The 13,875-nt window shown below is 36.3% G+C and overlaps 1 protein-coding gene across 1 annotated transcript in view; it reads right to left on the minus strand.

The window, feature by feature from the left end:
• The window catches only part of KCNN4 (potassium calcium-activated channel subfamily N member 4), a 191,901-nt gene extending 178,791 nt beyond the window's left edge, over window positions 1-13,110 (minus strand). Inside the window, exon 1 of the mRNA XM_053691216.1 lies at window positions 12,427-13,110. Within this exon, the coding sequence (XP_053547191.1) occupies window positions 12,427-12,717 (291 nt within the window). The 5' untranslated portion in view covers window positions 12,718-13,110. The remainder of the gene's footprint in view (window positions 1-12,426) is intronic.
• Between the last annotated feature and the right edge of the window lie 765 nt (window positions 13,111-13,875).

The raw sequence follows: 13,875 nt of genomic DNA on the forward strand, positions 1-13,875 counted from the left end.
GGATTGGGCACTTTTTAAGTAAAGTTGTTATATATTGTTTGTATACATGCCTTGAGTCAGTAAAATCAGTGCTCTTTTTTAGCGACTTTATTTGTGGCTAAATATTTGTCAAGGTTGGTGAAAATTACAGGTTTTTTTGGAGCTAGTAATTTATTTATAAATTAGGATGCTAAGTATTATTTTAGTCTCATGAAATGTTGATAATCACATTTTATGCAGCTATAATAGAAGTATCCATTAGGCTTTATTTTGGTACATTTTTTTTTTGTATATACAATCAAAATTCTTAGCTGCTTTTTAGAGCGATATGTGTATTAGAAATCCACCACAGCTTTGCATGTCACGCATGTGATGATGCTATGTGCATGGAAGTTTTAGGACTCATGTTTGCAGAATTAGACGCAATCCCTTTTGCTTGTTTTCATATGAGACCTCTATAGCTTTACATGTTGCACTAATGGTGCAGGGATTACACTCAGATATCACAACAGATAAATGTAAATACCAACAATCACCTTATTGTTCAAGGGGCTTCCTTTATTCGTCCTACCTGGACTGTGATCACAAAAGATGCAAGTCTCACAGGTTGGGGAGCTGTCTGGGGGTCTCTGACAGCAAAAGGAGTTTAGAATCTTTGAGAGGCGAGGTTACAAATCAATATTAGAACTCCATGCTATTTTAAGAGCTCTTCAGGGGTGGCCTCTATTAAAGAGAGAACTTTATATTCGGTTTCAAACAGACAATGTCACAACAGTGGCATATGTCAATCATCAAGGGGAGACTCACAGTCCCCTAGCAATGAAAGAAGTGTCTCTAATACTTTCTTGGGCAGAATCCAACTCTTGTCTAATCACTATGATTTATATATCAGGTGTAGACAATTGGGAAGTGGAATATCTCAGCCGTCAGATTCTACATTCGGTGGAGTGGTCTTTCCATCCAGATGTGTTCTATCAGATTGTGCAGATGTGGGGTCTTCCAGACATAGATCTGATGGCCTCTCATCTAAACAAGAAATTTCCCAGATACCTCTCCAGGTCCAGGGATCCTCATGCGGAATTGATGGGGGCTTTAGCAGTTCCATGGTTTTACCAACCTGCTTACATTTTTCCACCTCTGGTTCTTCTTCCAAGAGTGATCCCAAAGATTATAATGGAACAATCTTATGTGTTTCAGATAGCACCAGCATGGCCTCACAGGTTCTGTTATGCAGACCTTGTCCAAATGTCCAGTTGCTAACTTTGGTCACTTCCTCTAAGACCAGACCTTCTGTCTAAAGGCCCGTTTTTCCATCCAGATCTCAAATCTCTAAATTTGAAGGCATGGAAATTGAACGCTTAGTCCTTAGTCATAAAGGTTTCTCTGACTGTGATTAACACTATAATACAGGCTTGTAAACCTGTTGCAAGGAAAATATATCACAAGGTTTGGAAAACCTATATTTCATGGTGTTCCACTCATAATTATTCTTGGCATTATTTTAGAATTCCTAGCATTCTACAGTTTCTTCAGGATGGTTTGGATAAAGGTTTGTCTGCCAATACTTTGAAAGTACAAATCTCTGCTCTTTCTGTTTTATTTCACAGAAAGATTGCTAATCTTCCTGATGTTCACTGTTTTATACAGGCTTTGACTCGTATCATACCTGTTATTAAATCTATCTCTCTTCCTTCCTTGTAGTCTAAATTTGGTATTAAAGACTTTGCAGGCTCCTCCTTTTGAGCCTATGCATTCTTTGGACATTAAACTACTTTCTTGGAAAGTGCTATTTCTCTTGGCTATCTCTTCTGCTATTAGAGTTTCTGAATTGTCTGCTCTCTCGCGAGTCTCCTTATCTGATTTTCCATCAATATAAAGCTGTTTTGCGGACTTCGCTTAAATTTTTGCCTAAAGTTGTGAATTCTAACAACATCAATAGGGAAATTATTGTTCCTTCTTTGTGTCCTTATCCTAAGAATACTCTTGAAAGGTCCTTACATTCTTTGGATATGGTAAGAGCTTTGAAATATTATGATGAGGCTACTAAAGACTTCAGAAAGACTTCTAGTCTATTTGTTATTTTTTCTGGTTTCAGAAAAGGTCAGAAACCTCTGCCATTTCTTTGGCATCTTGGTTGAAACTTCTGATTCACAAAGCTTATTTAGAGGCAGGGCAGTCTCCGCCTCAGGGAATAACAGCTCATTCTACAAGATCAGTTGCCACATCTTGGGTTTTCAAGAATGAAGCTTGGTCTTCGTTGCATACATTTACTACATTTTACCATATTTATGTTTTTGCTTCTTCGGAAGCAGCTTTTGGTAAAAAGGTTCTTCAGGCAGCTGTCTCAGTTTGAATCTAGTGCATATGATTAAAGTTTTTTGTTATTTTGTTATTTGTGGACTTCCACATCTTGGGTATTATATCCCATCAGTAACTAGCTCGTGGACTCCTGCCACCTATGAAAGAAAACATAATTTATGTAAGAACTTACCTGATAAATTCATTTCTTTTATGGTCCACGAGATCCACCCATTTTTTTGGGTTATGATTTTTTTGTATAAAGCACATTATTTATCCTGTTCCTCTTTTTTATGCTTTTACTCCTTATACACCTCACTAACTTGGCTATACGTTAAACTGAGGTATGAGTGAGGTGGGAGGTGTATTTATAGGCATTTGAAGTTTGGGAAACTTTGCCCCCTCCTGGTAGGAATGTATATCCCATCAGTAACTAGCTTGTGGACTCTCGCCACCATGAAATAAATTAATTTATCAGGTAAGTTCTTACATAAATTATGTTTTTCATAAAAAGAAACATTCAAGAACATGGGGTCATGATCTCAAGCTGAAGCACATCTTTACAGAAAGGGTAATTGAGGTGGTAATGACAAACACTGTGGGGGACTTTAAGAATGCCTGCCTACAAACTAAATACATTTATACTTTTAAAAAATACCGGGCAGACTTGTTGAGCCCATTGCTCTTATTTTCCATCAAAATCTATCGGCTAGATTATGAGTTTTGCGTTATAGGGAAAAAGCAGCGTTATCAGGTTACAACACTGCTTTTTCACTACCGCTGGTATTACGAGTCTTGCAGGTTTAGGGGCACCGCACACTTTTTTGGCCTTACCGCAAATCAACTTACGCAAATTGCGTATAGTCTTTTTTCAATGGGACTTCCATAGCGCCAGTATTACAAGCTTTTCCTGGGAGGCCAAAAAGTGAGCGGTACACCCTATCCCGTCAAGATTCGTACCACATTCTAAAGTCAGTAGTTATGAGTTTTACACTACAAAGCTGTAGCATAAAACTCATAACTAACGTGTTAAAAAGTACACTAACACTCATAAACTACCTATTAACCCCTAAACCGAGGCCCTCCCGCATCGCAAATAATAAAATAAAATTATTAACCCCTAATCTGCCACTCCGGACATCGCCGCCACTAGAATAAACATATTAACCCCTAAACCGTCGTACTCCCGCATCACAAACATTAGTTAAATATTATTAACCCCTAATCTGCCGCCCCTAACATCGCCCCCACCTACCTACATTTATTAACCCCAAATCTGCCACCCCAATATCGCCGCCACTATACTAAATTTATTAACCCCTAAACCTAAGTCTAACCCTAACACCCCCTAACTTAAATATAATTAAAATAAATCTAAATAAAACCTACTATCATTACCTAAATAATTCCTATTTAAAACTAAATACTTACCTATAAAATAAACCCTAAGCTAGCTACAATATAACTAATAGTTACATTGTAGCTAGCTTAGGGTTTATTTTTATTTTACAGGCAAGTTAATGTATTTTAACTAGGTAGAATAGTAACTAAATAGTTATTAACTATTTACTAACTACCTAGCTAAAATAAATACAAATTTACTTGTAAAATAAAACCTAACCTAAGTTACACTAACACTAACACTACACTACAATTAAATGAATTACCTAAATTAAATACAATTAACTAAATTAAATACAAACAAATAAACACTAAACACTAAAAGGGCCTTTTGCTGGGCATTGCCCCAAAGAAATCAGCTCTTTTACCTGTAAAAAAAAAAATACAAACAACGCCCCAACAATAAAACCCACCTCCCACACAACCAACCCCCCAAATAAAACCCTAACTAAAAAAACTTAAGCTCCCCATTTCCCTGAAAAGGGCATTTGGATGGGCATTGCCCTTAAAAGGGCTTTTAGCTCTATTGCAGCCCAAACCCCTAACCTAAATATAAAACCCACCCAATAAACCCTTAAAAAAACCTAACACTAAGCCCTGAAGATCCATTTACAGTTTTGAAGATCCGACATTCATCCTCAACGAAGCCGGGAGAAGTCCTCATCAAAGCAGCAAGAAGTCCTCAATGAAGGCGGGAGAAGTCTTCATCCAAGCCGGGAGAAGTGGTCCTCCAGACAGGCAGAAGTCTTCATCCAGACGGCATCTTCTATCTTCATCCTTTCGGCGCGGAGCGGGTCCATCTTCAAGACATCCGACGCAGAGCATCCTCTTCTTCCGATGACTACCCGACAAATGAAGGTTCCTTTAAGTGACGTCATCCAAGATGGAGTCCCTTAGATTCTGATTGGCTGATAGAATTCTATCAGCCAATCGGAATTAAGGTTGAAAAAATCCTATTGGATGATGCAATCAACCAATAGGATTGAGCTTCAATACTATTGGCTGATCCAATCAGCCAATAAGATTGAGCTTGCATTCTATTGGCTGATTGGAACAATTTTGCTCTACGCTCACTTCTTGTCTGATAACACCGGGTTTCTGAAAACCTGTAATACCAGCGCTGTAGGTAAGTGAGCGGTGACAAAACGTGCAAGTTAGAACCGCACCCCTCTTACCGCAAAACTTGTAATCTGGCCGTATGTTTCTATGTGAAGGACATAGGAATATAAAATATGCAAATTGTGCTTCACGTTTTGTGATTTTGCTCTTTAGGTCTAATGCACTGTTTGGTTAGAGCACATGAAAAAATAGAAACACTACACATTTCAGAGTTAAATTACGAGAACAGCTGGCGAAAGAAAGAAAGTGCATTGCAAAGTTTTTCTTTAAACTATGCACAGTTAAACATTTTATAAAAAACAATGGGTCAGATTACAAGTAGAGCACAAACAGTTGCGTGCAAGCAATATCGGGTTTTCCCATTCGTTTGTGCGCAAATTAAATTGCCCTCATATTACACGTTGAAAGTAAACGCAATTGAAGTTAAGGCTCGTTGGGTTAGCACGACCTCAGAGCTCTAGTTAACTGTGTCGTGAAACAAAAAAGTGTCACATAACATCAATCAACAATCAAAATACATTACAAAGTACAATTACACTCATAATAACACCATCTATTAAAATTATTTAAAATAAATATTGCACATAAAAGTTATAAGGTCTCAAAGATATGAGATCTCAGGTGTTAGAAAAAAATGCTTTAACTTAGAGATACATATATATGCATGTCTAAAGATGTATATATATATATATAATATATACAGGGAGTGCAGAATTATTAGGCAAGTTGTATTTTTGAGGATTAATTTTATTATTGAACAACAACCATGTTCTCAATGAACCCAAAAAACTCATTAATATCAAAGCTGAATAGTTTTGGAAGTAGTTTTTAGTTTGTTTTTAGTTATAGCTATTTTAGGGGGATATCTGTGTGTGCAGGTGACTATTGCTGTGCATAATTATTAGGCAACTTAACAAAAAACAAATATATACCCATTTCAATTATTTATTTTTACCAGTGAAACCAATATAACATCTCAACATTCACAAATATACATTTCTGACATTCAAAAACAAAACAAAAACAAATCAGTGACCAATATAGCCACCTTTCTTTGCAAGGACACTCAAAAGCCTGCCATCCATGGATTCTGTCAGTGTTTTGATCTGTTCACCATCAACATTGCGTGCAGCAGCAACCACAGCCTCCCAGACACTGTTCAGAGAGGTGTACTGTTTTCCCTCCTTGTAAATCTCACATTTGATGATGGACCACAGGTTCTCAATGGGGTTCAGATCAGGTGAACAAGGAGGCCATGTCATTAGATTTTCTTCTTTTATACCCTTTCTTGCCAGCCACGCTGTGGAGTACTTGGACGCGTGTGATGGAGCATTGTCCTGCATGAAAATCATGTTTTTCTTGAAGTATGCAGACTTCTTCCTGTACCACTGCTTGAAGAAGGTGTCTTCCAGAAACTGGCAGTAGGACTGGGAGTTGAGCTTGACTCCATCCTCAACCCGAAAAGGCCCCACAAGCTCATCTTTGATGATACCAGCCCAAACCAGTACTCCACCTCCACTTTGCTGGCGTCTGAGTTGGACTGGAGCTCTCTGCCCTTTACCAATCCAGCCACGGGCCTATCCATCTGGCCCATCAAGACTCACTCTCATTTCATCAGTCCATAAAACCTTAGAAAAATCAGTCTTGAGATATTTCTTGGCCCAGTCTTGACGTTTCAGCTTGTGTAGAAATGTACAAATATGTGTGCAAGAGAGATTTGCAACACACAAAGAGAAAGATTGCAGGTTACTGGATTGTGTAATAACTGTACCCACTGTAGATAAAGGTCAGACACATAAAGAATAAGTAAGTATCAAAATCATCCGATCATTCACATTTATACTAAATAACTTTATTAGTGAAAAAATATATTGAAAGTCCGGCTGGACTCATACACATGCACACACACACATACTATTAAAACTAGCTGGAACTCAGATAATATTATTGGTATATCAGATAGCACTCCCGTATTCAAATTATAGTAACTAGCAGGGAATCTAAACTATTAATAGTGTTACAATATTGGACCCTGTTAGTATATAATAGATTATAGACAGCAAGAAAAATAATTGCTGTATTAGTTAGTCCTCCTTTAAGGCAAGTCTACACTATTAGGATAGGCAAAAACACTGTATAGTCTGAGGTGCTGGGTATTAGTGCATGAATTAGCCAACCCAAGCACAGCCTTAAATATCTGCGTGTTTGAGTCCTAAACTGAGTGAGAGTTGCACTGAGATTATTGTTAACGATACTATTGCTAGTAATAGTTCAAGTGGTCAATATATAGGCCCCATAGATATAAAATATAAGCCTTGATTAAAGAGACAAAATATGTTGAGTGCCTCTTATTGAGCCACAATATAGCTGTTTGCCGTGGTATTTTTGACCTGGTATTCAGGGTGGATATATTTGAATAAATTAGCATAGACCGATATTGTTTGCTACAAACTAACAGACCTTGTCGCAATTTTACCACATCCAATAGTAGTGCTTGATAAGCTAGTTTGAATGTGGTGCAGTTAGCCTGCTTTTTAATTAATATAAGTCGCTATTGTTTGCTGCAAACTAACAAGCGTGTCAGCAGTTATAACACATCGCACAATAGTGCTTAATCAGCCAGTTTGAATGTTGTGCAGTTAGTCTGCTTAATACCGTAAATTTATGAGTTTTAGAAATCTGACCCCTATTATCGCCCGGAAAATTACCACTGAAATACTTAGAGATATCCCATTACAAACAGCCACCAAGTTAAATCGTCTACATTAGACGTAAATGAGGACTAAGCTATAAAAAGGTCTCTTCTATAGCGGAGACCTGATTACTTTTAACTGTCTATGAATATTGGGATAGTCTCAAGAGTGCTAACACTGAGTCAGCAAATTAAAAATTGGGGGTTCAATAACCCCGTGTTCGTGCCCCTGACGCGCGTTTCACATTACGCTTCCTCAGAGGGGTTTCAGCTTGTGTGTCTTGTTCAGTGGTGGTCGTCTTTCAGCCTTTCTTACCTTGGCCATGTCTCTGAGTATTGCACACCTTGTGCTTTTGGGCACTCCAGTGATGTTGCAGCTCTGAAATATGGCCAAACTGGTGGCAAGTGGCATCTTGGCAGCTGCACGCTTGACTTTTCTCAGTTCATGGGCAGTTATTTTGCGCCTTGGTTTTTCCACACGCTTCTTGCGACCCTGTTGACTATTTTGAATGAAACGCTTGATTGTTCGATGATCACGCTTCAGAAGCTTTGCAATTTTAAGAGTGCTGCATCCCTCTGCAAGATATCTCACTATTTTTTACTTTTCTGAGCCTGTCAAGTCCTTCTTTTGACCCATTTTGCCAAAGGAAAGGAAGTTGCCTAATAATTATGCACACCTGATATAGGATGTTGATGTCAGTAGACCACACCCCTTCTCATTACAGAGATGCACATCACTTAATATGCTTAATTGGTAGTAGGCTTTCGAGCCTATACAGCTTGGAGTAAGACAACATGCATAAAGAGGATGATGTGGTCAAAATACTCATTTGCCTAATAATTCTGCACTCCCTGTATATATGTGTGTGTGTACCTATGTACTGTATATATGTATTTATATGTGTATATATGTAATTACAGACATACGATGCATGCATATTCATACTTAGTTCTAAGAGTTTTTATACAAAATGCGTTGCATGCATATTCATACTTAGTTCTAAGAGTTTTTATACAAAATGCGTTGCATGCATATTCATACTTAGTTCTAAGAGTTTTTATACAAAATGCGTTGCATGCATATTCATACTTAGTTCTAAGAGTTTTTATACAAAATGCGTTGCATACTCTGTGCCTATGATTCTGTTGATCAAAATGTATTTCTTCCATATGCACCAATATTGATGTTAATTTGTTTTCTGATAGAATAGCAATTAGCACCGTATACAGAGATTGCAAGTAAAAACTTTCAATATGAATCAGATATAGGGGCCGATTTATCAAGCTCCGTAAGGAGCTTTATGCCCTTTGTTTCCAGCGAGCCTTCGGGCTCGCCGGAAACAGAAGTTATGAAGCAGCAGTCTAAAGACCGCTGCTCTATAACTTGCACGCCTGCTCTGAGGCTGCGGACAGAAATCAACCTGATTAAATACGATCAGGTTGATTGACACCCCCTGCTAGCAGCCAATTGGCCGCATATCTGCAGGGGGCGGCATTGCACCAGCAGTTCACAAGAACTGCTGGTGCAAAGATAAATGCCCACAGCGTATGCTGTCAGCATTTATCGATGTGCAGCGGACATGATACGCTACATCGTATCATGTCCGCTTGCACATTAATAAATATACCCCATAGTGGGAAGGCTGTTTGTCCTTTTGTTATTTTAGAATATGATGATATAGGGAGGAATATAGCCAATACAGAGATAATATGTATACAAATATTAGCTGTCTTTGTAGCTTTATTTTCAATGTTTAAATTTTCGTGCTTTCTCAATTAATAAATGTGTTTGTTTCCTGCCTTAATACAATCGGTCAAATCACACTTTTAATCTATGAATCTTACACCGATAAACACTTTATTAAAGGGACAGGAGACCCCAAAATTTGCCTTAATTATTAAGATAGAACATACAATTTTAAGCAACTTTCCAATTTACTTCTATTATCAAATTTGTTTTGTTGTTTTCTTGTTATCCTTTGCTGAAGGAACAGCATTGCACTACTAGCAGCTAGCTGAACACATCTAGTTAGCCAATCTCAAGAGACCAATGTGTGTAGGCATCAATCAGAAGCTAGTTCTCACTAGGGTAGGAGTGTGTGTATTCTTTTTGAACAAGGCAGACTAAGAGAATGAAGCACATTTGAAAATAAAGTGAATTTCAAAGTATCTTTATCTGAATCATGCAAGTCTAACTTTGCCTTTCCTATCACTTATGAATATTGCATACATATGATTTTTCATGTTTTCAGCTACTTGATTGCAAAGGGCTCCAATACACTTACATATATGTGTGTGTATATATATATATATATATATATATATATATATATATAAATGAAAGGAAGAATCCAGACGAAAAAGCTCAAAGCTATGTGGTCTTTATTATATTAAAAGTCAATCAGTATAGCAAAATAATAGCATAAAAATGGCTATATATACTCTGTGTGTATATATATATATATATATATATATATATATATATATGTCTATAAATACATATATACATAGGGTGACCATATTGCTGCTTTAAAAAGGGACACATATGTCAGGGCTGTTTAAAGAAATGTTTTGTATAAGAACCCTGACATATGTATTTTTCATATGTGTCCCTTTTTAAAGCGGCAATATGATCATAAACATATATATATATATATATATATATACATAATTAGACATGTATGTATCTCTATTTTAAAGCCCTGTACATGTCTTTTTATGCTTTTTTTCTAACACCTGAGCCCTTATATCTTTGAGCCCTGATAACTTTTTATTGTAATTCTTTTTTTTATAATAATTTTTATCAGACAGTTTTATTATGAGTGTAACTGTACTGTTACATGTATGTTAGATGTGTTTTGTGCCACTTTTTTGTCAAGCGTAACAGTTAACCAGAGCTCTGAAGTCGCACTATCCCGATGCGCACTAAATTCAATTGTGCTCAAGCAAACGTGTTTACTATCAGTTTATAATACGCATGCTACTTCTCACGCTCAAAGACCTGCGATTAACCCCTTTTAGCTCAAGTGCAACAGTTAGTGCACCACTTGTAATCTTGCCCATTATTGGTTAAGTGGGAAACAAACTTCCTTCAATCAGAAACACTAATAAACTATCACCAATAGTGAATCAATTATCTCGTTTTAGTTTTGCTTTGACCATGTGTATTTTACTAGAGGAGCAGAACCCCCTAAGAATACAATAATTTAAACTCTAAGAAACGCCTGTTTATTAAACATAAATGTGCAAACAGAAAAGTCCCTAAGGTGTTAGATTATTTAAATTCTACACTATTACTTGCAAAGGAGTTAAATACATAGTTAAACTTTAGTTTTTGATCAGCAATGCACTACTAAGACCATGCTGAACACATCAAGTGAGCCAATGACAAGAGGCATATATGTGAAGTCACCAATCACCAGCTAACTCTCAGTAGTGCATTGCTGCACCTAAGCCTATCTAGGTATGCTTTTTAACAAAGGATAACAAAAGAACAACATACATTTTATGACAGAAGAAAGTTGAAAAGTCTCTCTGAACCATAAAAAGTTTAATTTTGAATTTCACGTCCTTTCATTTGTTTTTTCCTGTTTACCAAGTTCAAGTACAAAGAAACCCAGAATATCTGTTATGTCATATACTGAATATAGGCAGCTTGGTTAATTTGAATCACTTCTAATGGATTAGAATGGCAGAGAGAGGGAGACAAAAATGACCAAGTGTTTCAACATAAAAAAAAGTGCTCTTTTGATTTCTTTGCAGTCATTATGCTGCAGGATACTAATATGTATGCATTCATTATATATATATTATTTATTATTTTTATTTTTTTCCTGTGTAAAAAATATATTTTAGTACGCATTAAAATAAGAAAGAGCTGACAGCTTCAAGATGAACAGATAGCATTCAATATTAAGAAAAACGTTTACATTGTCAAAAGCAAAAAAAAAACAAAAAACCATGAAAAGAGTTTAACATTTTGTAGCAATAAAATGTAAAGACAACTGTTCTTCATTATCAGCTATCAGCTTTCTTGTATCAGAATGTGCTCTATGGAGATAAACTTCTTGCATATAGCACTTTAAAGAGACATAAAACCCTTTTTTTCTCTTCCATGATTCAGATAGAACATGCGATTTTATATAATATTCCTATTTATATCTATTATCTAATTAGTTGTGTTCTCTTTGACTACTTTGTTGAAAAGTATACCTAGGTATGATTAGAAGCTGCTGATTGGTGGCTGCACATTTATCCCTCTTGTTAATGGCTTTCAGCTAGTTCCCAGTAGTGCATTACTGCTTCTTCAACAAATGATATCAAGAGAATGAAGCAAATTAGATAATAGAAGTACATTGGAAAGTTTTTTTTTTAAATTGTATGAATCATGAAAGAAAAAAAAAGGGTTTCATGTTCCTTTAAGATTGTTACAAAACTCACAAACCATAGTTCCTAAACTTTTTCATATAAAATATCTGAGTAAAAATAGTGTAATAATAATTATTATATGTAGATAATGGATTTGATAGCCACCCGTTAAAGGGATAGGAACGTCAAAATAAATCTTGCATGATTCAGATAGAACATGTTATTTCATTTCAATGAATTCAATTCATTTCTATTTTCAAATGCACTTTGTTCTCTTGGTATCCGTTGATGAAAAAGATTATGCACATATCCTAAACTAAAAGAAACTAGCTGGTGATTGGTGCCTGCACACATTTGTCTCTTGTGATTGGCTGACTAGATGTGTTCAGCTAGCTCTCAGTATTGCATTGTCACTTCCTCAGCAAAGGATATCAAGGAAATGAAGCACATTTGATAATAAAAGGTAAATTGTAAAGTTGTTTAAAATTCTATGTTTTATCTGAATCCTGCAAGAAAAAAATTGGGTTTCATGTCCTTTTAACAAAATGGATGTAATGAAATGTTATTACCTGACAGTTTCCAAACCAGAGTAGCTCCGTGTGTAAGACCATTATCAGAATCCCGAGCAACGCTAATAGTAGTGTCCAAACGGAAAGCTTCTTCTTCTCATCCACCAGTGTCTTGCTTTTTCTCAACTTGCGCAGTCTCTCGGAAGGGGTTTCCCGGACAATGTCTAGCTTTTTTTTGGAGTTGAGGATGGAGACTTCGGTGAGCTCCCTGCTCTGCATGTCGCTGCGGGCTGATTCCCCTCGGGATGCAGGAAAGCATTTTGTAAACAGAGACCAGTCGTCCCTTCCCATGTGCTCCTTGGCTGCGTCTCCTGAGCCTTTACCCAACCCGGCTACCAGAGACAGCAGAGGAAACCACAGCTTCCTGTGCTCTTGCTTGGCAACGGGGAGGGGGCACTAACCCTTTACTCCTTCAATCACCTTACACTTTTATCCAAATTTTCCTTTGGTCCTGTTCCTTTTCTATCTTCCAACTAACACACTTCCCTTTCTCCTTACACTACTTTATTTCAAGTTTTTTGTTTTTCCCTTTTTATGTTTTTTTCCCTGTATTTTCTCTTCATTTATTAACTTTAAACTCTTTTATCTTTTTTTTGTTTGTTTTACTCTGCTCAGCTTTTCAGCTGATTCCTTTCTGCCTGCTCTCTTCTCACCCAAGTACAGTCTGACTGTTCATACCTTATTCCCTTATCTGCTGTCCCTCCCCTCTGGTCGCCTATGTAATGCCTTTCACCCTGTCTAGTAAGTTTGTTTCTATTTGTTTAGCTAGTAGTGCCTGCAGGAGGGGGAAGAGGGAGTAGGCAATGCTGTAAAAAAAAAAAATAACAAACTGCTACAGATTACTAAAATATTTTTTTTTATAGTCAGGTGAACTCATAAAAGTAAAACTGTTTACTGAGAAAAACATTGCACAACAGGCAAATCTAATGTAAAAAATCTAATGTATTTCCTTACACAATATATAAATATGCATTATATAAAACAAAACCTTGTAAAATATACTGTATATGTTTTTTATTTTGTCTGCTTTTCCTGTAATTTAACTATGTGTATTTCCACTACCTTAAAGACACTAGACTGCATCATGCAAGATCCAGAAATCTGATAAATTGATTGGTTGATTAATGCAAGAGCTTATTTATGTTTGCACTTTATTGGCCATGCCACAAAATAATTCAAGAGGGTTTTTAAAGGGATAGGTCCTTAGATTACAAAACAATACCAACCATGAGTACAATATTATAATTTTAAAATTCTTTTTTTAAAACACTTATTTTGAATACAGATTTTTTTAAAATCAGTGATTAGTTGTTGATAAATATTATGTATATATTTTTAAAAAAGACTTTAAAGTGCTAAAAGAAAATGCTGTTAGGGCGTTTTATTATTGCATTATTCCATGTATATAACAGGTCAACCACAGTCTATATTTTGATAATTAACAACATA

The sequence above is a fragment of the Bombina bombina genome, chromosome 8 (assembly GCF_027579735.1).
Source record: "Bombina bombina isolate aBomBom1 chromosome 8, aBomBom1.pri, whole genome shotgun sequence".
Lineage (NCBI taxonomy): Eukaryota > Metazoa > Chordata > Amphibia > Anura > Bombinatoridae > Bombina > Bombina bombina.